This window comes from Manduca sexta, chromosome 16 (genome assembly GCF_014839805.1).
Source record: "Manduca sexta isolate Smith_Timp_Sample1 chromosome 16, JHU_Msex_v1.0, whole genome shotgun sequence".
Classification (NCBI taxonomy): Eukaryota; Metazoa; Arthropoda; class Insecta; order Lepidoptera; family Sphingidae; genus Manduca; species Manduca sexta.
This window is the reverse complement of record NC_051130.1, coordinates 7,287,159-7,311,921: the sequence shown is the minus strand read 5'-3', so window position 1 is coordinate 7,311,921 and position 24,763 is coordinate 7,287,159. Positions and strand designations below refer to the sequence as shown.

At 33.9% G+C, this 24,763-nt stretch overlaps 3 protein-coding genes across 7 annotated transcripts; 2 read left to right on the top strand and 1 right to left on the bottom strand.

Annotated features, from left to right (window-relative positions):
- Positions 1 to 3,259: 3,259 nt before the first annotated feature.
- Positions 3,260 to 6,671, top strand: LOC115446238 (ejaculatory bulb-specific protein 3). Of its 3 annotated transcripts, none has more exons than XM_030172821.1 (3): positions 3,260 to 3,495; positions 5,180 to 5,370; positions 6,151 to 6,671. In XM_030172821.1, exons 2-3 carry the CDS (start codon positions 5,190 to 5,192, stop codon positions 6,333 to 6,335), a joined length of 366 nt encoding a protein of 121 aa, XP_030028681.1. In that variant the 5' UTR covers positions 3,260 to 3,495; positions 5,180 to 5,189; the 3' UTR covers positions 6,336 to 6,671. The 3 variants fall into 3 exon arrangements, with proteins under 3 accessions (XP_030028681.1, XP_030028680.1, XP_030028679.1); XM_030172820.2 differs by lacking the exon at positions 3,260 to 3,495 and adding an exon at positions 4,779 to 4,880; XM_030172819.2 differs by lacking the exon at positions 3,260 to 3,495 and having other exon boundaries at positions 4,981 to 5,370.
- A 1,117-nt stretch (positions 6,672 to 7,788) lies between these two features.
- LOC115446230 (ejaculatory bulb-specific protein 3) lies at positions 7,789 to 12,635 on the bottom strand. 2 transcript variants are annotated; one of them, XM_030172808.1, is made up of 3 exons: positions 12,598 to 12,635; positions 9,346 to 9,534; positions 7,789 to 8,077 (listed from the first exon to the last, which is right to left on the bottom strand). In XM_030172808.1, the coding sequence occupies exons 2-3, from the start codon at positions 9,518 to 9,520 to the stop codon at positions 7,890 to 7,892; spliced, it is 363 nt and encodes a 120-aa protein (XP_030028668.1). In that variant the 5' UTR covers positions 9,521 to 9,534; positions 12,598 to 12,635; the 3' UTR covers positions 7,789 to 7,889. The 2 variants fall into 2 exon arrangements, with proteins under 2 accessions (XP_030028668.1, XP_030028667.1); XM_030172807.1 differs by lacking the exon at positions 12,598 to 12,635 and adding an exon at positions 10,706 to 10,766.
- Positions 12,636 to 19,016: 6,381 nt separating this feature from the next.
- LOC115446240 lies at positions 19,017 to 22,410 on the top strand. 2 transcript variants are annotated; one of them, XM_030172824.1, is made up of 3 exons: positions 19,017 to 19,117; positions 20,246 to 20,436; positions 21,809 to 22,410. In XM_030172824.1, the coding sequence occupies exons 2-3, from the start codon at positions 20,247 to 20,249 to the stop codon at positions 21,943 to 21,945; spliced, it is 327 nt and encodes a 108-aa protein (XP_030028684.1). In that variant the 5' UTR covers positions 19,017 to 19,117; position 20,246; the 3' UTR covers positions 21,946 to 22,410. The 2 variants fall into 2 exon arrangements, with proteins under 2 accessions (XP_030028684.1, XP_030028683.1); XM_030172823.1 differs by lacking the exon at positions 19,017 to 19,117 and adding an exon at positions 19,305 to 19,345.
- The last annotated feature ends 2,353 nt before the right edge of the window (positions 22,411 to 24,763 follow it).

The window sequence follows — 24,763 nt, the reverse complement described above, 5'->3', positions numbered from 1 at the left end:
AAGACAAATTCACAATACGCAGATTTATTAGTATTAATTAATTATTTAAAAATGAATAAAATAAAAACAGTTCTGTTTTTAAGTTTATGTTTCGTGAGTGTGTTTTCACAAAAGTATTACGATTCTAGATACGATTATTATGATGGAGATAATTTGATACAAAATACTAGGTTATTAAAGAAATATCTAGATTGTTTCCTAACAAAGGGCCCGTGCACGCCAATTGGAAGACTATTTAAACGTAAGTATTAAATTAGCTATTCGTTTACAGGATGTTTGCAATCAGAATTATGGCCGTTTTATTTGATATTTTAAGTGTTTTTCCTGCAAAACCATACTCAAGATAATGTAATGATACTGTGCAAATATCACACATCGTAAAACATAGTGCTCATATAGAAATAAATCGTAAAATCTGAGAATAACAGCACTATTGTAATAATTTTAATATAACGTTACAAAAATGTAGTTATTCATATACGTAACTAACTTTTGCCTGCAGCTCCGCCCGCGTGAAATGTTTTTTCCGGGCTAAATATTATCTTGGGATATAAAGTGACCTATAGCACTTGGAAGTAATGTAGCTTCCTATTAGAGAGAAAAAAAATCGGTTTAGTGGTCCCTTAGACTAGCACATTTAATATAAAATATCTTTAGTTATGTAAACGATTTTATTTCAGTAATAATTAAATATTCTCATGTACCTTGATTTATCATTTTTATTTATTGTCATCATTTAAACAATAACTTTGCAGGTACCTTAAACCTAATACAATATTGTCGCTATTAACTATAGTAACTATTAACTAATACACTACTTACCTATCATAAGTGCGACTATGTTCGCCTACGTGAACAAAGCAGTTATGAATAAAGTAGTTTTTTTAATTCAAATTAACAAACTCTTCAGCATTATATATTAGTGTATATAAAACGTAATTGTTTTACTAATTTCTCATCTAACAGGATGTTAGTATTCCTTCAAATATTGATTTCGTCTGAAGAGCACCATCCTTATTTGATCAGTAATAAAAAAATGTCTTGTGTTATGGACGGCCTCTACTACGGGAAGGGTTTATTTAGCCCTTGCCTAATTAAAATCTCGATATTCTTACACATAAGGTTTACTGAAAGTGATTTCCGTATTAATGCAATTGAATTATGTAGATGACGTCATATAATATTATAGTACCCAAGATACCATTGTATGCAAAAATCTAAATAGGGTTTTTATACGGTACCTGATGGTATGTAGAGTGTGTTCTGATAGTTTCGATTGAAAAAAGATGATATGTCCTCAGTCCACACAGATATGCCTGTCTTTCTGAAATAAGGTATGAGGGCTGGTCTTGAGCAACACTTAAGCTACTGCGTTACAGTTTGTTTATCATTGTCGGTATTCGGTGAATCTTACTGTAAAATTGTATTGAACGAATAATGTATATTTACATTAAAATATTTTACATTAATAACAATTTTATTAATTACTTTAATAGACAATCGATTCTATTCATGTGGTTGACGTACTTATAGGGATTTGGTGATTGGTATAAACTTTTAACATGAGTTGATTTGAAATTTTTTTTATAGCATAAACTAGAAAAATACTTAGGGCAGCTGATAGCAACTCACTACCAAGTGCATGGAAAATACATTGCGGCTCGAATTAAGGTTCCCCCGAAATGAGAATTTGGGTACATTTAAGCAAAAAATAGTATTTTGTACTTAAATTTAAAATAGAGTATAGTATGCTCTGTTCCCACACTGAATATTCTAGTCACACAAATACATTTGTAAATACTTGACCATGTGAAACCGCAAATAAAAATATTACTCGTGTGAAAATGTGCATGTATTCCAATTCCTTTAATGTATTATTATGGTTTCCTCGGTTTAACTGAGATTTTTATTAACATATCGCAACAAAATTATCAAAATAATATTTGTATTGTTTTAAAGACTCGTCACTAAAATAGTCAAAATGTTAGAAAATTGAGTATTGCGATGAGAATGTCTTTTCAAATAGTCGCAAGAAACAAGAAACAATATTTTAATACGCCGAAATTTCAGTCATGCGTAGATTTTTTAATAATTTTAGTATAACTGAAGAAACCTTGCGTGCAATTTCGTTTTCGTTCTTCACGTTTTTATCTTGTAAATTAGTAAATAACCATTTAGAATTCGTAACTACGTCAGTCTAGGCGGTTGCGGATTCCCCATACAAATCCGTGTGTGACGTCAATATTTAAATTTAGCGGAATGAATGTAAAATACGATTACGTGCTTGTGTCGAGACCAAAGGTTTGGGAACAATGTTTATGAAAATGCTTTCTTTTAGTAATGTTTATTAACATAAAATTTGTTATTTCATTGAAAATGTCGATAGTCTATAAAGATGTTTTTAAAAGTTGTATTAGGATTGTTTTTTACGTGCACGGTGAAGTGACCTACACATCTCATGATAGGTGGATTGGGGTCCATCAGAATGTCGACTGACGAGAGATGATTACTCCTCGGCAGTCGATAAGTTTAATTTTAATGTCTAACATTCACGTAAACATAAGAAATCATTATATCTAGATAATTAGTAATATCCGCGCGAAGCTGGGACGAATCGGCAGTATTACCTAAAAAAATATTGAACTTGGACTGCATTGTAACTATGAGGTACACAAGTAGTCACATCGCTTACCAGGAAAAAAAATGAATTATTCTCAAATAAAATAAATTAAAAATGGTATTTGCACTTCCTATCATAATCCCTGTGAATGTAAAGTAATACGACGAAGATAAATTCTATACAGCTCATCAAGAATAAATATAATCTTATTAACAGATCTATCGCATGTCTGCTCAACTTTTTTAATAGTTGGGTTAATTTCGGTGGGCCATGTATAGTGCCTATTTTATTTCCATTTAATAATTGTGTAATAAAAATCTAATAAGGATACGAGACGAGGCGAGATTCGTTCGTTCTGCGGCATATTTTTTTTTTAAATTATGCAGGCATTTTTTTTGTTTGTTTTCATGGGCCAACTTCATCTGGGCCTAGGATTGAGTAGCCAAGATCTATATTATTTAAGAGTTACTATTTTTAATAGCGTATATTTCGAGAAACAAGGTGGCGAATAAAAGCAAAAAAAAAAAACAATTGTCGAGTGAGAGTTATTGACCAAAATCGTATGTGCGAAGAACTCACTTGTATACTGGGAAACAAAAGCATAGAACTTGTATCATATTCTTTTTTCTATCTTTTCAGAGATCATACCCGAGGTGATAGTGACAGCTTGTGGCAAATGCACTCCTAATCAGAAGAGGTTCGCGCGAAAGACATTTAACGCATTTAAAAGAAATTTTCCAGAAAGCCACGCAGAATTGAGACAAAAATTTGATCCAGAAAATAAGTACTATGACGCCTTCGAGAAGGTTATAGCAAATGCTTGAATGTATGTAAGGAACCTCCTTTTTGAAGTCGGTTAAGTTAGTACCTACGAGGTGAGTTTAAAGGAACTTGTAACTTCCTTAGCGGAATTTACAATGACAAATATTTTTCTTTGTTCTCATGTGTTACTCATCGATCATTGAAGCTTAGACGAAAACGTCGCGCGCATATTTATTGGTTTATGAACTCGTATACAGAATAACAACATTAAGTACTTTATGTTTGCTAGGTTTTTTTAGGTGCTATCTCTAAAATGATTTAATTAGATCATTTAATTGAAACTTTATACTCAACTTCTTTTAAAAACAAATCGTGATAGCTCGGTGACGATAATATGAATGCGAAGATTCTAAACATTTTTTACAAAAGTTACAGATATTAGGTTGTAACTCTTGTCCATATCAGATTTTTACTGATTTATTGATCAGTTTTTGATCATAACTCTACAATGAAGTAATTGTATTAAACCTTTTCTCATTGCAGTTTAGCCATATGATTTATAGTTTTTTGTTAGTTTTTTTTTCATGAGGGACAATTTATTATCTACTAGTTAAAACGTAAGGTAATTGCGGGAAAATCAATATAGTGAGGACAGAATTTGCATCTTAGTTAAGGCCCTCCCTGAAGCATACGTCCTTAAGAGTGTGATAGAGAAGTGCTAGTTTCAAATTATAATGAATTGTACTTTAGGATAAGATGCACGGAATAGAAAATTTTAGTTGCATTATCATAACCAAATTAATAAAACAATATTAATATTATAATAAATTTGAAAGAGCAAAAGTAAAGATAGAATACTGTAGAAATATGATGTTTATTATTTTTATTTATGAATTATAATTTTTTTATAAGTATCTTCTAAAATTACGTTTAGCGTGCCTTTTTGCTGGGCGCACCGCCTTGAAGTCAAATAATTGGACTGCTCTATATCAACAGTACAGAAAATGACAAAACATTACGCGGATAATTTAAAAATATATTATGCAAATTGTAGAAAAAGTCTATTTGATCGAAGAAAAGAGCGAAAACAAACGACTATCGGCACTTTTTATTTTCGACATATAATAAAAGTAATAAAAATGTTCAACATTAACTTTTATTAAGAATGGCGTATATCCTTATTTTGCCACACTATGAAACAAAAAAATTGTATCACTCGTGTCCATGACGTCTTGTGAATTGCTCAAGTTCCTGGTAATATGCGGCAATCTATGATATGTTTGGGCTGCGGCCTAAGAAATACATTTCACCAACAATAGTCCTCACCGCTTGTCCATTATAGTTCGTAAGTATTTCAGGCAAGGTCCAAAGTCGAATGAGTCACCTTCTTAACGATTGACCCAAGTATCACCGAAGGTAGTGGGTACGCTTCGTCAATATAAACCACTGTCGCTTTCGGCCACAGCTAGTTCTTTAGGCCCATTATAGAGAGTAAAAGGTGGGTGAATGAACCTCTCGCTAGTGTCAAAGTGAACTGTGATTTAAAAAAAATAGAAACAGTGACGTTCCAGTTAACAATTGTAGACGCATGAATACTTCAACATTAATTTATGTTTTTAATAAATATAAACGACTATTAACAACGTCATTTAAATTCAGATCACACCCCGGTCCCGTCCAATGTTCATGGTGACAACGGCAAACTGATTTTGTATACTGATAGACGATTCGTAGATGCATTCTGACGTTGGAGACGATACAGTGTGGTTGATTTTTTGAACTTATTGTTATTTCCAGAGTATACATCATGAGAACCGTCATTGTACTGACTTTTCTGGTAGCAGCGTGTTTCGCTGCTGAGAAATATAATCCAAAATATGACAACTTTGACGTGGACACATTGATCTCGAACGAAAGGCTACTGAAGGCGTACATAAACTGTTTCCTTGACAAAGGCCGGTGCACGCCCGAAGGAACCGATTTCAAAAGTAAGTGCCCTTTTATTACGAATATTTGTTTAATTATACGAAAAAACATTAAGATTAAACAATATTATCAACTTTAAAATTTACTGGACAATGTATCGAAATATTTTGTAGGAATATTAATTTAAAATTTACGCATCGATGATAGTGGTAAATTGTAACATTCACGTAGTAAAGTGAGAATTATTTGTCGTCGAAGATTTACATTTGCGTAACATAGGGTAAACCGATATTGCCAGTTCGAACGTATTGGCGCAAACTGGGTCGAGGGTACGGCGCAAAGGATACGTTGTTACATCGACTCAATAAAAATAGGGATTTCAGAAGGTTGCTTAAGTGAATCTTTGAATTATACCAATGTTGAAATTTTGTAGTACCATTTTTGTCGTTAGTTGGTTTCAACATTATATCAAAGGAGGCTATAATTGAATATGTACATTTTTAAACATATATTTTAAATTAAAATAGTAATTAATGTAGAAGCAAAGCTATGCACATTGCATATTGAGGTTAAATAACTTTTTCTAAAGAAATTCGTTCTCATGTAATGAGCTAACATTAAAGGTAATTAATTATTTTTGTATCAAGCACAATCAAATTAGATTATATTGATAGATCTTATGTTGCACGTAATTTTTAATTCTGAGATGCAATACATCTAACTAGTGTGATGAATATACGATAAATATATCCAGATTACGTGTCATTAATAATTACATTAAATATTTACTCAAAAAAGAAGAAATATTTCTTTTAATTCAAATGTTATCCTTAAATTTACAGAAGCGTTACCAGAGGCGGTAGAGACGACTTGCGCCAAGTGCACCGAAAAACAGAAGGTGAACATCAGAAAAGTGATCAAAGCGATCCAACAGAAATATCCTAAGCAATGGGAAGAGCTCGTGAAGAAAAATGATCCTTCGGGCAAGCACCGCGCCAACTTCGACAAATTCATTCAGGGAAGTTAAGCATTCGAGTTAGAGACACAATTGGTTAAGTTTAAATTTAATTTTCATTTCAAGGTAAACGTGGTGGATTTCCAATTACACTTGATGCTTCTACGTCCTTTAAATAGTTTATGCTCTCTACATAACTAATCATAATATTCTTTAGTTTTATAAATTCTGAAAACAATAAGTCTGAAATAATACTCAGTGTCCGAAATAGGGTTTTCAGTTTTAATTTATTCGATTGTAGTGGTTAACAGTGTTAATTGGATTACAGATACATTGTTGTGTTATTTATTTAAATATCATGATGTTGACTGATATTGTAATAAAAATATTTGATATTTTATACAAAAATAGTTTGTTTGATTTTCCATAATTGATGAGTTTATGGAATAAAAGTGGTGTACTACATATTATATTAGATTTAAATTTATTAATAATGAAAAGAAGTGTCTATTAATAATAATATGGATGTGTCCCAAATCTTACCTACTGAATAGACACTTCTTGAAATGCAGATAGAGCGACATTCTAAATCTAACAATCAAGTTGCTCAATAATTATATAATAATAATAATATAAACCCCAACTAGAGTAATGTATCTTAAAGGGGCCTCTACGTGTTGGATCCATGTCCCCACGCAAGCCTTCCAAAAGGACCGGCCTTTATACCGTAATTTCCCGTAGAAAAGCTACAATAATAATATCAGCCCTGTATTGTATACAGTCCCACTGTTGGGAACGGGCCTCATCCACTAGTGGGCAGGATTAGGCCTTAGTCCACCACGCTGGCCTAGTGCGTAATGGTATACTTCACACTCCTTCAAAATTCCTATAGGTATGCAGGTTTCCTCACGATGTTTTCCTTCACTGTTAAAACAAGCGATGTGTCACAACGAATATTCATATAATGTTTACAAAAGTCAGAGGTCTGTACCCTTGGTATTGGAACCTGCGGATATTCGTCTCGGCAGTCCGTTCCACATGCAACTAGTTTAAAAAATGAGGCCCAAGTTGAGTCCATAAGCTGTGGAGGAGCGACCTACAGATAATATTTGCAACATCCTTCAACGAAGGACCGTGTATATTGCTATTAATTTAGCCGGTTGCGCAGCATGTGGGTTATTGTGTCAGCAGCGCCAGTCAAGCCGCTTGCGCCACCAGCCAGTGCACCGTGACGTAACTCCATAGATTGTGCAAGTCAGTCACATAATCTTTGATGTCGTGCAACCGTTCCGCATCATCAGATTCCGTGATTTTACATCATATTGCTGATGCTGTGCTTGATGATTGTTTTAGTATATCGTGCCAGATCATAACCAAATATTACGCCCTCCGCAGTTGGGATTTTTTGCTTGAATTATTTGTATGTACATTATTTATAACAGCGGTAAGATAGCGTAGCAAAAAAAAATACAAAAAAGTTACCTTCATGATTGTTAAATAGGGTATATAAAATAAAAAACATTGGTAACTTGCAATTAATTTTAATAAAGAAGTAATACTCCACATACATAAGTCCTTTGGGGTATAGCCATAATTCCTTTAACTTGGCAGATTATTTTCATTACTTTAGTCAACAGCTAGGACGAAAGCAGCGAAGTCTTTCTCATGCTCACGATTAGGATCATATTTTTTCCTAAATTCATTGAATTCATCTGGTTTCTTATTACTTAGTGCTTTTACGGTCTTCCTTACATTTTGTCTTTGTATCTCGTTACATTTGCTGCATGATGTTGCTATGACTTCCGGCAGGAGTTCTATAAATATATTTTTGTTAACATAATTGCATATTATTACTAACTTCTTGTAATTTAGGTAATGTGATTTTTACTGAAATGAACAGGTATTTGATTTCAAAGTTAAACTAAAAACAATGGTAAATATCCATAACACATGATCAATGACGCTTTTTAATGTAAATTCATATTAATGATAACTATAGTTGCACCGGATCTTAGATGGATATGTTCGTCGGTATGCATATATTTTCGAAATGAAAATATATGCATACAATCAAATCACTTTATGATAGAAACTATAATGTATGTTCATTTGAATAATTATTTTCCTGTATGTCAGTGATAGTAAGTTTATATTTTGTACTCGTAAATATTCGAGCTAAATTAAATAAACTTGACGATTTTTTGCTTTCTTAAAGAAAGTTAAACAATGACAAAAATCGCCTCTATAATCCTATTCCTAGTAAAAAATATATAAATATGTTTTAATATTGTAATTTTGTATATATTAAATTAGTTTTATTTATATTAGTGTCTACTAGATTCGATTAAGTATACTAATAATTACGTTCTACAGAACTAGTCAAAATAATATGGAAAACAGGATATGAATATGAAACAGTGCCAAGGGCGACAAATACAGCATGTCAGGGCCACTCGGAAACCAAAATCGGACTTTAGATTGACGGCTAAATTAAAATGTAAAAGAAGATAAAAAATTCAATAGCATGGTAGCGTTAACATTATTATGCTATTAGTTTAAGAAATAGTAAATAAATATTTACTTGTTTTTTTGGAAATGCATACAGGACCTGAATTAAATTATTAGATTATTCCAATTGAATATAATTTACCTATATATTTATTATGTATTTGCTAAACTACTTTAAAATAAATTGAGTTCTAGGCTGTGTCGTGGCGGTTGGCATCTACAGGTGTGATTGTGTGTTAGGTTTACAAATAAAAACAAACATACACATAACGTTATCCCTGGCGGGTTGCTATTAAAAGTATCCACTTTTTGCCAAGTGTGTTTCGTCCCATGATGTGATAGTAGGCGAGCCTTTTGCAATATAAGGAATAAATTACAAACTCCGGGCTGATAGTGACTAGAAAATCTCAAATATCACCTTTGCCCGACCCGGGATCCAACTCGGGATCTCAGAGCAGTGCTCGTACCGCGCACACATTATAACTACGCCATTGAGGCAGTCTAGTAAGGTTTACAATATATTATAAAGAAAAAGAAACTACTCGTAAATAAGGATACTTTGTGATACACTTACTTTTAAAGTCTTCAGAATATTCCTCCTTACAAGGCCCTTTGTCAAGCATACAGTCGATGTATGCTTTAAACAGGTTATCATCAGCAATTATCTTATCGACGTCTATTTTGTCGTATTTTTCGTCATAGCACCACACCGTGGCAACGAATACCACAGCAAGTAGAAGTACCTTCATTTTAGAAAAAGTATCTGAAAATAGTAATTTGTTACATAAATAAAGGGAAACTAGCCGAAACAAAATTTGACGTCAAGAGTTTTTTATAACACAGGCCGGTAGACGATCAAGTGGGACCTGGTTTCCCTTTTTTCTGCTACAACGAACCCTTAGATGTAAGTGACCACACTGAGGGCCCTGCGGTCCTTGGCTAAGGACAGTCACTAGAAGACAGACATCATCGATTAAGAGAAGAGCTTCTTGAAGCCAATAAGCACTCAAAATAAGAATCGCGCACACGCTTCCGGCCTTAAATGAAACAAATAGATACTAATGAAAGAATAGGGGTGCTGGTGCTTTGGGCCATGAAATTTTAATAATATTAAACCAAAATAATCATATTTTGATGCATTGATTATCTTATTCAAGATGTTAAATAAGCCTAATGTATGAATTGAGCAATGAAAATAAGCGTGTTGCTATGAAAATAAATAAGGCGTTTCATATTATTGTAAACTTTACTGAGAACCTGGGAAGAATTTGCTTATCTTTTGTTACAAGGGGTTAAGTTCATAGTTAATATTTGTGTTTATTTTACTACATTTTATATCGGGTTTAAAATAGGGTCCAATATGTTGGTCCTTGTGTAATATACTTTTGGGATTAAATTCCCCATCAGAAACAATGCAAATAAATAATTTAAGGCCAAGTAGCTACCTGCAATAATAGCCGTGGTTATTCGAGTTTAATGTTAAAATAGCATTTTTATTAATAAGTTGTTTGTTATCTTTTTTTGCTCATTAAATTTAAATTAATGAGCAATAAAGATTTCTAACCTGTATCTAACTTGTGTATCTTCAGTAACCAAAAAACAACCTAGCAAAAACTTTAAAATAGTTCTTGCTATACAATTTAACTTTTAAATACTTATTCCTACAGAAAGTCAAGATATTTTTTTTATTTCTTTATTAGGTCCACTAAACTACTTGATAACACTAGATACAAACTCAAAATTACGAACGTAAGTGGGTGCACGACTTTCTAGAAATGAACACTACGTCCATAAAATTAAAAGAGGAAATTTACACTGTGTTTGAGTTACAATAACAAATAAGTTGAAAATCACCAATTATGGACAGAATTAGTTATCATTCGATTTTTCTTAACCAATTTCTTGAAGTATATTATTGTAGGATTTATACATACGCCATAAAGACGAGTGGTGACCATAATTAGTCCTCCATGTTGACATGTTGAGTCACTCTGTTATGGATACGGCTGCTGCTAATTCACTAAATAATATTCATATTACTGTCACTAATAATGGTATTTATCGCAAACTGTAATCTAACTAGGGCTATTGAATAGAACGAGATGACCATGTCAGTAATTACAACAATAAACTACCATTTTGATTACCTGAATACATATGCATGCAGCATGGGAAGGAAACACAATTATTGCTACATTTTAAAGCAAATGCAATACGTATGTTAATAAGTACATCACAAAGTATTGTTAATTACTTAAGTACAAATTACAACAGTATGATAAGGAAACGCCATAATTACTGGGTTAGCTAATGCACACACACTAACACCTTTTGTCCCCGAAGGGGTAGGCAGAGGTGAAACAGGAACACCTATTTTCTATCGTGTGTATTCCGTGCCATAATGTGTAGGGGGCGAGCCTGTTAGTATGTCGAAAAAGTCCAGACTCCGGGCTGATATTAAATAGAAAATCCGAATAACACTTTACCGAATATCGAACACGAGACTTCAGAACTGCATTCGCATTTCGTACCGTAGTAGAAGTACGCCACCGAAGCAGTTAGCTTTAATGCAACATATTCAGAAGTCACTTTGTATAATATCAAATGATTATTATATTCAGGGTGATTATTTGCTATGAGTTGTAACAAAACAATATTAACTGTAACAAATAACTTTCATAGCAAAAAAAATACAGTTAAATAATATTGTAACAATCAATAATACAATACTTTATACTTCTTGAACGTTTAATAAATAACATTATAGAGTATATTGGATTTAAAATATTGACTTCTATATTCATATTGAGGTTTTTCGTTAGTTTATAAGTATTCATTTATTTATGTATAAATATGGGTATATATTAATAAACAAGTATATATACAGGGTGTCCCAGAAAATATTGTCAAGCGGAGGTCCAGAGATAGAGCAGCCCTTGGGGTATCCGAATGTATGTTCCGCAATTTTTCATAGTTTTCGAGTTATGAATATTTTTCTATATTATAATACTTAATACTAGGGTCATTCTATAATGACCCTAGCATTAGTTCGTCTATATATCATATATACAAAGTGCTTTAAATAAACATAATTAAAACGAAGCGACGGTGACAAGGTGCGTTCGGATATGATCGAATACGGGGTAAGATCGGAAACGGGGTAAAATCGTATAACGAAAAAATACCACGAATCCAATGAAACAAAAAAGGTGGATTTCGCTCTTCTTAACATTATTGAGACTTCTATTTGATTTTATGGACCTTATCATAATAGCTTTAGAAGCGTTATCAGAACGAAGTCCGAACTTACCCCGCGAACGTCCGATCTTTTCTAAGGGTTTTAAATTTCTATACAGATATTATCACCTATTTTTAAGCTTACACAGAGAGAAATGGAGAATGATTAAATTATCACATAAAGTAGCATTAATAATAACCAGTTTCATGTATAAATTGCCTGTACCGCTTAAATATTTTATGAGAATAAAATATTTTCGAGACTCCTCGCAACACACCGAAAAACCGTTCGAAATTAGCCGAACGCATGACTTATTTTTGTTATCCTGACAACGGTCGGCTTATATAAACACACCGAACTATTGGGTGAAATATTAGGCGTTCGCAACCCTTCAAATGTTGTTATATTTAATTTTAATATTACGTTAAAAAGAAGCTTGCAGTCTGACAAGATGTCTTATCGTTGTTTAGATTGCTTTTGAAGTTGATTTTATATAGGACCACGAAAATTACAACCGAAACTAATCCTAGGCTGTTCACAAAGGTTCTTAATACTCGTGGTTGGAAGAGTAATAAGCTAAACACTTACCTGTTATACTCTTGTCAGTTTTTGTCAAGTTTCGTGTATAAATTTCATAACTCATCGGATATTTATACCATTTTTGTACGGATATACACAATTACATTTTTTATGCATAATTGGAAAACTTTTCCTCTACAATGATTATGGATCATTTGGTTATAGATAATCTCAATTGCTGGCATTGTTTGGTGAACACGAGGTTCATTAACATGGGCCTTGATATGGAAATGGTATTTAGATCTATTTTTATTATAAATTATGTTTTGGTAACCACTAAAATTAATTATTTTAATGATTATCATTTTGTTATGCAGATAAATCAATGCAGAATACATTGGAAAAAAAAAATTATATAACCATATAAAAATAAGATAAAAGAGGCATTGTTAAATGCATTTTTTTATATGTATTCGTAACTAAGGTGCCATTCATTAGTGACGTCACTTGTTAAGAGGGCGGAGGGAGATGATGTGAGATATGTGACATGTGGGCGGCGGTCATAAGTTTCGTGAATCTTCAGTATTAAAACAAAGAACATTAATTGTGAATAAAACAAAATCAAAAATTCTATCTGTGGCTATACATATAAAGATCTGTGTAAAAGTGACAAACATGTTACCTCACACCGAGTGGCTAAAATGTGACTAATACCCGTAAATGTGACTACGTGTGACAAGGATGGAGAGAAGGGTCAAATATTCATGAAATCGTGTGATGTAATTTATGGGTTTCCCTTAAACAACTTTTGTGTTTTACTCCAAGATCAGTTTTTCAAATTTTCATACGATTTTGACGGCGTTATTTGCGGCAAACTGCAGGGAGCCACAGTAATTTTTAGAATATCAAATAATCATTTATCTATACTATTATATAAAGCTGAAGAGTTTGTTTGTTTGTTTGAACGCCCTAATCTCAGGAACTACCGGTCCAAACCGAAAAAATCTTTTTACGTTGGATAGCCCTTTGTTCGTGGAGTGCTATAGGCTATATATCATCACGCTATACCCAATAGAAGCGGGGTAGTAATGGTTAATCTCAGGAACTACCGGTCCAAATTGAAAAATTCTTTTTGCGTTGGATAGCCCTTTGTTCGTGGAGTGCTATAGGCTATATATTATCACGCTATACCCAATAGGAGCGGGGCAGTAATGGCTAATCTCAGGAACTACCGGTCCAAACTGAAAAAATCTTTTTGCGTTGGATAGCCCTTTGTTCGTGGAGTGCTATAGGCTATATATTATCACGCTATACCCAATAAGAGCGGAGCAATAATGGCTAATCTCAGGAACTACCGGTCCAAACTGAAAAATTATTTTTGCGTTGGATAGCTCTTTGTTCGTGGAGTGCTATAGGTTATATATCATCACGCTATACCCAATAGGAGCGGAGCAGTAATGGCTAATCTCAGGAACTACCGGTCCAAAGTGAAAAATTCTTTTTGCGTTGGATAGCCCTTTGTTCGTGGAGTGCTATAGGCTATATATCATCACGCTATATTCAGTAGAAGCGGAGCAGTAATGGCTAATCTCAGGAACTACCGGTCCAAATTGAAAAATTCTTTTTGCGTTGGATAGCCCTTTGTTCGTGGAGTGCTATAGGCTATATATCATCACGCTATACCCAATAGGAGCGGGGCAGTAATGGCTAATCTCAGGAACTACCGGTCCAAACTGAAAAATTCTTTTTGCGTTGGATAGCCCTTTGTACGTGGAGTGCTATAGGCTATATATTATCACGCTATACCCAATAAGAGCGGAGCAATAATGGCTAATCTCAGGAACTACCGGTCCAAACTGAAAAAATATTTTTGCGTTGGATAGCTCTTTGTTCGTGGAGTGCTATAGGTTATATATCATCACGCTATACCCAATAGGAGCGGAGCAGTAATGGATAATCTCAGGAACTACCGGTCCAAAGTGAAAAATTCTTTTTGCGTTGGATAGCCCTTTGTTCGTGGAGTGCTATAGGCTATATATCATCACGCTATATTCAGTAGAAGCGGAGCAGTAATGGCTAATCTCAGGAACTACCGATTCGAACTGAAAAAATATTTTTGTGTTGAATAGTCCTTTGTTGTGGAGTGCTAAAAGTTATATATCATCACGCTATGACCAATAGGAGCGGAGCAGTAATGAAACATGTTGCAAAAACGGGGAAAATTATGAGTTTTGAGCGCTTCCGTTGCCTGCGCTGCGTAAACGGTTAAAGTTATGCAACAATGATGTATGACGGGATTGTTTCACTTAAAAAGTTCTAAAAAATATATTATAAAACAAAGTTCCCCGCTGCATCTATCTGCCTGAACGTGTTAAACTCAAAAACTACCCAACGTATTAAGATGAAATTTAGTATGGAGACAGTTTGAGACCCTGGGAAGAACATAGGCTCCCGGGAAACTACTACTTTTATAACGGAAAATTTTAGTCTGAAAAACTTTATAACGCGGGCGGAGCCGCGGGCAAAAGCTAGTTTAATAATAAATCTAACTATCTTTCTTTTGCAGCTTCGCCCACGTGAAAGTGTTTTTATGGCAAAAAAATCGTCTGTGTCCTTTCTAGGCTTTTAAATTATCTCCATACCAAATTTCATCGAAATCTGTTTAGTAGTTTTTTAGATTATCATGTTCAGACAGACAGATACGGCGAGAGAGTCTGTTTTGTATGTACTGGGATGAACCAGAATCAAAGATGACCCATCATTTAGTTTTGTATATAGAATCAAATTATCATAAATTTGAATGATAATTTCCTTTAATGTAGAAGTAGGTAATTGTTTTTTCTAATTGTTTGTTGCTTGATAATTTTTGTTTTGTTTTATTTTGTCTATTTGTTTTTTTTTTCATTCAAGCGTCTTCGTGTATTTCCACTGTAAGCTTTTGTATACTAAATTGATAAATAAATCAATAACTAAACCTTCGCTACTTAAGATTCACAGGAAAATGCCGCTATAAACGGAAGTATTTACTCAAACAATACAAGGTGGTGTAATACAAAAACCAGGGCCCTTATTCTGTATGATAGTGTAAACGCGTAACGCGGCCGTGTCATGTTATCTCCGAGAAATGTCCGTGGAATGATATTCTGTATGTCAAATTTCTATAGTCCTAAACATGACGCGTTGTGTTACGTGCTTGTTACGCACTGTTAAAATAACGTGCGGGATAGAGAATAAGGCCCCAGTGTTATAATCGTGATTAACTTATAACAAGGGTTAATTGTATTTGAGTATTGTTAGATAAGCTAATTGCTACGAGATATGTGCATTGCGTTTTTACGTACATTTTTTATTGCGTACATTTATTAACTACAATAAGACTGTGTACTTAAACTTCTTTGATTTGTAAGTTATCTGGACACACAATCGCCTTTCCTAAATCCTATACGTTTAAGAAAATATATCAACCCTTACTGAGGGGATGGCCTGCTAGTTAGCATGCACCGTCCTTGCGGTGCATCGTGCTAGTAATATGGCGGTGGGCTCATTGATTCGTCTTTTCATATGTTAGATAATGATGAGAGCATCTGTCCTCCTTGGGCTTATCTCCCACAATTCCTATCTAGGCTAGAATTTATAATGATTTTGTGTAATTTATAATATAAAGATACATATTAAGGCGGAAAAAAATATACCGGTAAACTACTTCGCGCGCGGGCGAAGCCGCGAGCAAAAGCTAGTAAATAATTAAAATTAAAGCAGCGATAGCTTAGTTGGGCGTGGATCGGTCTGCCGCAACAAATGGCCGCAGGTTCAAATCCCAAAGGCACACACCTCTGACTAATCTAAAAATTATGTGTATATTCTTTGTGAATTATCACTTGCTTTAACGGTGAAGGAAAGCATCGTGAGAAAACCTGCATACCTGAGAAGTTCCCTATAGGAATTTTGAGTGTGTGTGAAGTATACCAATCCGCACTAGTGTATTGGTATACTTACACCAATCCTGGTGGACTAAGGCCTAATCTCTTTCAGTAGTAGAGGAGGCCCTTGCTCAGTAGTGGGATGGTTCATGGTATATAATACAGGGCTGATATTATTATTGTAAGAATAATAGAGTATAAATTTACTAACATCTAGAAAGTGTGAATTTCTTATAAGTAGGTACAATTTGAAAAAAAATTGCATCTTGTAACACTAAAATTACTTAATAATTAGTGTCACCCTCGCGTGGTGCTAAATACCTAATTGCGATAATTTTGCATATAATAATACGGAACTGTTAGTAATTATTTATAATCATCATTTTATATTTATAATTGCTTACTTATCAGCTTTAACATATAAATGGCTTTTAGTACTTCTAAGCCTTCATTTGTATGACTAAGTGTTACCATGAAATTTCTATCAAAGTTGAATGCTTTTATTCTAGTGCAAGACTTTGAATTTATACACCAGACTTAAGTTGTAATTTAAGAGCCTGTTCTTAGCTGAGTCGACGATGTTATATAAATAAAACTCAGTTGTCAAAATGCGTCACATATTGTGACTTAAAATATTGTTTAAACTGATTTTAATATGGGTTTATTGATTAGGGCCTGTCTTAAGATGCTGACCTTAATTTGACAGCATCTTATCTGACATCACTTCAGAAAACACAGTTGCGTCTATTAATATGGTCCCTAATCAGTACCGGCAACTTTGACAAATAATTCCGTCAGCCTTACACGCACAAATAATTTCAAAGTATAGTAAAAAAAAAACACATTATAAGAAATAAGTAAGCCTAATTATTGACGTATTAACGATCTCATATAGTGGTCTTATAACTAAGGAGTTATATAGAAATCTACCGACTGGTATCTGCCGGTTTGCGATGGAATCGTTGCTATTTACTTTGCTTAGTGATAAAATAATCTTCATTAAACTATTGGCCATGTAATATGAGTGAGATATTGTTGATTATCTGATGGCTAGTCGCCCTCGGCACTTATATTTGGAGGTTACGATAAAGAGGTCTGCGAAAGTTTAATTTTTATTGCATAGAAATTAACGATTTTTTTAAAAATGTAAGGTTTTTAACTCAAGGTTTTAGTAAGGATATGTCTAGCTCCAGTCTAAAAAATAATTCGGTCCCGTCAAAAATGATTGAGATAATATAAAATAATAAGTGAATATTATGATTAAGCGCATGTATATTTGGTATGTAAAAACGTTCGCCAGAGAAAGTGGTTGAATAACGGGAGCTACTTCTTCATTGCTTCAATGGCAGGTTATTATGTTTTTATAAATATTGGCATGTAACTTATAAATCTTCGCCATCCCTGGTTACTTTTTGTTACTGCAAACAAATGCGTCTTTCCTGGCACTACCACCCCTTAACTGTTCCATTTTAATTAATAACATATTAATATTACTTACTTTAATTATATCCGGTATAAAAAGTAGCCTATGTCCTTCTTGGGTCCTAAACTATCTCCATATCATAATCATCTAAATCCGTTCGGTAGTGTTTGAGTTTATCACGTTCGGGCAGACAGACGCGGCGGGTGACTTTGTTTTATAATATGTAACGATTTCGAAGCTTAAATCAATACAGTCGCTCTGGCTAATTAATAACCCTTTTTAAGGTTCCATATCCCAAAAGGAACCCTTATAGGACTACTTTTTGCCTGTCTGTCTGTCTGACCGCCTCTCTATCTGTTTGTCAAGACCCTTTTTCTTCAGAACGAGTAGAGGTATCAAGTTAATATTTATATCAAATATTCGAGTGTACGGTTTATTTCAGTTGGGTAAAATTCAAACTTGTTAACGCGATCAAAGATATGAGAGTTTAAATCGCATATTTTCGGAGATGTTGCGATTTACAGGGAATCAAAATCTAAAGGGTACTTACTTCTCGTTGAACTAGAATCATGAAATTAGGCAGGAAACAGTAGCAGGTTGCAGCAAATGTATCTAGGAATAAATTTGAAAATCACACTTAAATTTGTACTTTAATAACAAAAAGCAAATTTACTATTACAAACTTATTATTTGTGGTTGGTGAAATGACCGTGTCTTGGTACCGAAAAGTTAAGTTTGGCAAATTTGAACTTATATACTTAGATCCTTTACGTACAAATTTGTACAGAACCCTTGGTGCATGACTTCAACTCACACTTAGGAATCAGTCTTCATATTAAAGGACTAGCCCAAAAAAATATAAATAAATTGATTAATCATTTTTAGGAATCCATGGAAAAACCGATAATAATTGAACAGCAATTAAGGTTGCCTAGGCAATTAATTCAGTTCATTAATGTTAAAAATATAATGACTGGTTTCAACAGGTAAAAAATATATATAAAATAGATGATAGACGAAAAATATATAGAATTTAAAATGTTATGTTACAGAAATAACTTTAGTGGTAGGAATCCTCTTACTTCCAGATCTCGAATACGAGTCAGTATAGTCTATAATTGGTCTAGTATTTTACTCTAGTCAAACTCATAGTAGAGGAAAACTAATTGTCCCGACGCGTGTATAAATGCAGAGTTCAAGTATCATTCCTCGTCTATTGTACATCGGACATCCTGTGCAAATAAAGGTAAGATAATACGATATTTGAAGTAACACAATATTATATTTTTTTTTAAAAAAAGAGAATTGAAGCGAATCAATTAAAAAAAGTGCGAAATTCGTAGTAGAGTAAGAAAATTAGCAAGTAAACGTAACTTTTTGCAGCTTTGTATATTTTTTTAATCCTGCTCAAAGTTGTTTTTGTGAACATTAACAAGATTCCAGAAGCGATGGACCAAGTTGATGCATTTTTTGTGTAAGAAGAAACATAGAATTTGCCGGATACAATAAACCTCGCATATTCTCGAATAAATATTTCTTTAGGCCCTACCCCGACCAAATGGGCTCAAGCAATCGTTCCGTACATTTACGGCGCACATTTTTTGGCCGGGAATATGCATAATGTTATAAATATTTAAAAAAAAAACTATTTTCGGTTCTTATTTTAAATTTTTAAACTATCATAATGTCACTTGTTGAATTTTCTAATATTGTTGGTGGTAAATGAAAATTATATTTATTTTACGAAGAGTATTTATTTAGTCATTATAAAATGAATAAAACTAAACTAAACGACTTGGTGAATTACTTTATGCTGACTCGTGTATACGTTTGCCTCTTTGCTATTGAAATTTAAAGTCTGCTTTAGTGCTTAACGTAATTTCCACACTCTGGGATAAATAGGTAGGCATAATACATTATTATACAGTTCTGAAAAACTCAGTAACATTGGCTCGATTGGCGAGGGATCTCAACTTAACATTATATCAGGAGGTCCCTCCATCATTGATCGGTTGCTGTTAGGGGGCGTTCAAGTATTACGTAACGCAATTAGGGGACAGAGGGGTTTTGTAAAACGTTACGATGCGTTACAGGGGCGGGAGGGGGTTCTCGTACAAAGCGTTACGTAACATTGTTTTTTTTTTTTATTTTAAAACAATAACAAAGGTATTTTAGCGACTTTCCGGTATTTTGCGTAAAATAATTGTGAATATTACAAACAAAATTGTCACTTTAGAGTTACATAACTTTTGGAGGGAGGGTACAGGAAAACGTTACGGCGCGTAAAATTTGGGTCAAAAATCTTAAAAAAATGTGTGACGCAATAATTGAACGGCCCCTTATTAGCCGTGCCTGAATATATATTTTTTTACAGTATGACAACCATGAAGATGCTCGCAGTGCTCTGCCTCTTCGTCCTCGGTGCACTATCGGCACCAGAACGTGATGGTGACCTCTACGACATGTTTGATGCAAAAATGATACTGGAGGATGACAAACTAAGAAGCAAGGCAATAGATTGCTTATTGGATCGGGGGGTTTGCGACGACTACCAACCTATTAGAGGTAAATAATTCTACTAATTAAATAATAGCGAAAGCCGCTGAAGATAAGTAAGAAATAATCGATAAACTGTTCATTTGAGTTGATTAATATACGTAATGGTCTAGGTATTCGATTAAAATATAGCATAATTATTAATGACACAATATGTTTCTTTTCGGAAAAGAACTAAGACGTAATTGTGAGCCAATTTAGATTTATAATAATAATTCGAATGCTGATTGTAATAAATTTTAATTTGGACGATAAAACGGTTAAATGACATCAATTAATTGAGGTTAGAGGCTAAAACCAGTATCTTTGTCATTGTGAATCCCTGCTAGCCGAATTTCGGCCACGGTGGTCAATATCACCATAGATCAGTCAGGTACGCAGGTTATATTATAGTGCACAAATGTGTACGTAATACAAAGGTGTACTCTCTGTTCCTTCACACTCATATTCCGGTGAGACGGCAATCCGATATGACCGGAGTGAGTTCAGGCGCAGGACCAACAGCTTTACTTGATTTCCGAGGCCCGGTGTCAGTACACCGTCAACTTACTCGTCTTCGCATTGCGACTGAGTTTTTAAGATGGGAAAATTAAATTACAATAATTATATTTGGCCCGACCCGAATAATCATTGTAATTATTTAATAAATTAGACGTCTCAATTTGTATTTTTTATCTTTCAATAATGAAACTATCATAGCAGGTTAAATAACCTTACGCGATAACTTCTTCTAACATACTTATTATGTTTATAATAAATAAAAATGCGAACAATAACAATATTGTTATTGATAAAAACTGTACTATATTTATTTGTGACGGTTTGATAAATTCGCTTCCGGTCTTCGATTTGGACATCTTTAGGCCTGTCTTCAGTAGTGGACATCCTTTGGACAAGGAAATCGCCAGCCGTTGGCCCAGGGGGCGGGGTAAGGGTCAGTTGATATGAAGAATGAGAAAAGTATGAATTGTAGGTAAAGTCGAGAGCACATGTCGCCAACTGATGGCCTATTGGAGCAAGTTAATATGGAGAATGAGAAAAGTATGAATTGTAGGTAAAGTCGAGAGCACATGTCGCCAACTGATGGCCTATTGGAGCAAGTTAATATGGAGAATGAGAAAAGTATGAATTGTAGGTAAAGTCGTGAACAGTCGTCGTCCCACTCCCTCACTCCCGATTTAACAATAACATAGAGTATAGCGTAATTGAGCATACGGAATAGTAGGATTGGAATTGGTGAATTAATTCCAGTTTTAGAACCTCTATTGGAGGGGGGGGGGGGGGTCAGCGGCCCCTCTCAACCTGCCTTGGCAACGCCCTTGCCTTTGTGTGATGATGGTGATGATGATCTAATAATGCTATTTCCTTATTTTTACAACAGACAAAGGACCGCGTCTCATTAAGACGAGATGCGAGGATTGTACTCCGGAGCAGAAGGCCGTGTTCGAAGAGTCTATGAAAATTCTGGAAGAAAAATTCAACAATGACTTCAAGGAAATTATAGCTAAATATGCTTAATTGTTTTGTGTTTTTTATGATTTGAAATTAAATAAAGTTAATACTTTATTTACGGAATATAATTAATTGGTATTATTTCAATCATTGTTGCAAGGTATGCGGACGATTCACGCAGGAAATACTTGTACTATGCAATTTATAGTACTAAAAAAGGCTAATGGTATTCTTATTATTCAAACAAATATTTTTTCAACATTAAAAGCAATAATCGTAATAAGTTTCTACCTACGTTCGGTAGCTTTTGTAAGAAAACTATCATCAAAATGAAGATAGCTGGTAAACAGGTGTCTGCTAGAATCACTTTGAATATTATATATGTGTGTCATTCACAAAAGTGGCTGAACATATTTCAAATTGCCTTTAAACACTTGTGTACTTTGCAACGATCGCTTTTTTTATAGAAAGTAAACCTCAAGGGGATGATTATATTTTAGATATAAAAAAATATATTTCTATTGACGTTAATGTGTTTTGTTTTATTTTGTTCACCTACTTTTGTGGTCGACTATACATATTCGCTGTCAAATATATACCTAACGGAATAATAATTAAAATGAGCCTATCGAAACGTTTTTCTAACTTTCTAACTGCCTAAAATATTGTTAATTTATACTTGATCTAACTGTTCAATAAGCTCAGAATCTCTACTTATATTTAGAGCTGAAGAGGTTCTTTGAACGTGCTAGTCTGAGAAACTACTGATTCGAATTGAAAAATGTTTTTAGTTTTGGATAGCCCATTTATCGAGGATGGCTATATAACATCATGCTATGACCTTAAGGAGTGGAGCATCAACGAAAAATTTGCCAAAAACGGGGAAAATTTCTTCATTTTGTGATCAAAGAGGTACTTCACGCAGGGTCACAGATTAGTCCTTTATAATGCGCAATTCCGGCATACTGCTCACACTGGGTAGGGGCCTCCAAATAATTGCTTAACCCACTTGCTTCCTTGCAAAGACGTGGATGATCTTAATCTCCCGAATAGAGTGGAGGCTCTTAAGACGCGAAAAGACATCGGATCTGTGTGTTATTCCACGAGAAGTGTGCGAGAACCTGTTTAAAATGGTACCTAACCATTATACCGGCGCACCACCTAATATCCTACATCTGTTGTACGTGAAATTGATCATATTAGTACATTGTGCTGTCAACAATATTTTTTATAGTCTACGTTCAAAGGATGAAATATAGGAGCATAAATTAAATTTTTATGTACTTGAACTTTTATAAACTTTTATTTACTTTGCAATGTTTGGTTTAAAACTTATAAATGAATTTTAAAGCAGTTATCCTTATGCAATTAAAAGCGGCGATAGCCTAGTTGGTTGTTGAACGGACTGCCGAGACGAATGTCCGCAGGTTCAAATGCCAAGGGCACACACCTCTGATTTTTCTAAAAAATTATGTGTGTATTCGTTGTGAATTATCGCTTCCTTTAACAGTGAAGGAAAACATCGTGAGGAAACATTCATATACCTGCGAAGTTCTCTATAGGAATTTCGAGGGTGTGTGAAGTCTACCAATCCACACTAGGTCACCGTGGTGGATTAAGGCCTAATCCCTCTCGGTAGTAGAGGAAGCCCGTGCTCAACAGTGGGACAGTATATAATATACAGGGCTGATATTATTGTCCTTAAGCGATGAAATTTTACACTCACGTTTAGTGTTAGGATGTGAACGCATAGTTGGCCTTGGTGAATACTATGGAATGAATACCCTGCATCGGTGTTCCTCGATCACTTCATATTGATACCTCTCCTTCTTTAAACGAGGCTTAACAAGAAACTCATCTTCCACTAGGCAGCGGCTTGGTATTACCTAAGTCCATTGGCTTTGGGTGCCGCTTACCATCAGGAAGACGGTTTCTCGTTTGCTTACGTAAGGTTTATAAGATATGGATCACCTCATCAGCTTTAAATGCGTCTCCTGACTGATAAGATGTCAAAACGTGTAAAAAATACAGCCACGTTGTTATTTAATTTTACAAAGTCGTGCAATGAATTTATATGAAACAAAATACGTCAGCGAGTGGTTTAACATAACTTTAGTAATCTTTACATATTCTGCATCCTGTTTTACTAACTAGATAAATCTGATATTCAACATAGATATTTCTGTTAGGAGGCATGTATTGGGCCAAGATTGGAACATTTCACCTGAGGTCATTAAAATCTTTTAAAAATACAATAAATGGTAAAAAAGCAATATCTACTACTTATGTATAATTCAAATAGGTATTTAGGTAAAGTTAAGTACCTTAAGTTTACTTTTAAAGTTTATATTATGGAAATAATAGATTACCTATTACCAATCGAATGACAGAAAAAAATATACATATTTTCAAAATACTAGTGACTGGAATCAGTCGCTGATAAAACTTCATGAACGCAGACCCATAAATCCATATAATTTCATATAGTTTGGTAAAGTGTTACTAAGATATTTGAAAACCGGGCTATGTTAGGAACTGAGCTGTGTTCGGTCGCATTACTTTATTACGTAAAAAATACGTAGATAAATAGTTTTTTTTAATGTTATTAATAAGTATTTTTGTATACATTAAATTTACATACAAATGGATGTAATTATGTAAGTCTGGTTAATGGCCAACATATACTAAAGCTATCGGGTAGCATCTGATAGCAACAGTCGGACGAATGTAAACAGTTCAGTATTGCCACATTACTTTTTTATGTTGCGGTCAATAAGTTCCACTAACATATGAGGCAATCTACTAACAAAACGGAGCCCTTGTGACTACACAAAAGATACAATAGATAATTTCTATTAATTTATAACATACAAAAAAAAATAAA

Excerpts from the sequence above, each read along its gene's own strand:
- LOC115446230 (XM_030172807.1), bottom strand. The coding sequence starts at position 10,751 with ATGTCAACATGGAGGACTAATTATGGTCACCACTCGTCTTTATGGC. Across the intron at positions 9,535-10,705 it reads TCACCACTCGTCTTTATGGC|ATACTTTTTCTAAAATGAAG; the intron begins GTATGTATAAAT and ends TACTATTTTCAG. Across the intron at positions 8,078-9,345 it reads ATATTCTGAAGACTTTAAAA|AACTCCTGCCGGAAGTCATA; the intron begins GTAAGTGTATCA and ends ATATATTTATAG.
- LOC115446240 (XM_030172823.1), top strand. The coding sequence starts at position 19,320 with ATGGACCAAGTTGATGCATTTTTTGT. Across the intron at positions 19,346-20,245 it reads CAAGTTGATGCATTTTTTGT|TATGACAACCATGAAGATGC; the intron begins GTAAGAAGAAAC and ends ATTTTTTTACAG. Across the intron at positions 20,437-21,808 it reads CGACTACCAACCTATTAGAG|ACAAAGGACCGCGTCTCATT; the intron begins GTAAATAATTCT and ends TTTTTACAACAG.
- LOC115446238 (XM_030172821.1), top strand. The coding sequence starts at position 5,190 with ATGAGAACCGTCATTGTACTGACTTTTCTGGTAGCAGCGTGTTTCGCT. Across the intron at positions 5,371-6,150 it reads CGAAGGAACCGATTTCAAAA|AAGCGTTACCAGAGGCGGTA; the intron begins GTAAGTGCCCTT and ends TTAAATTTACAG.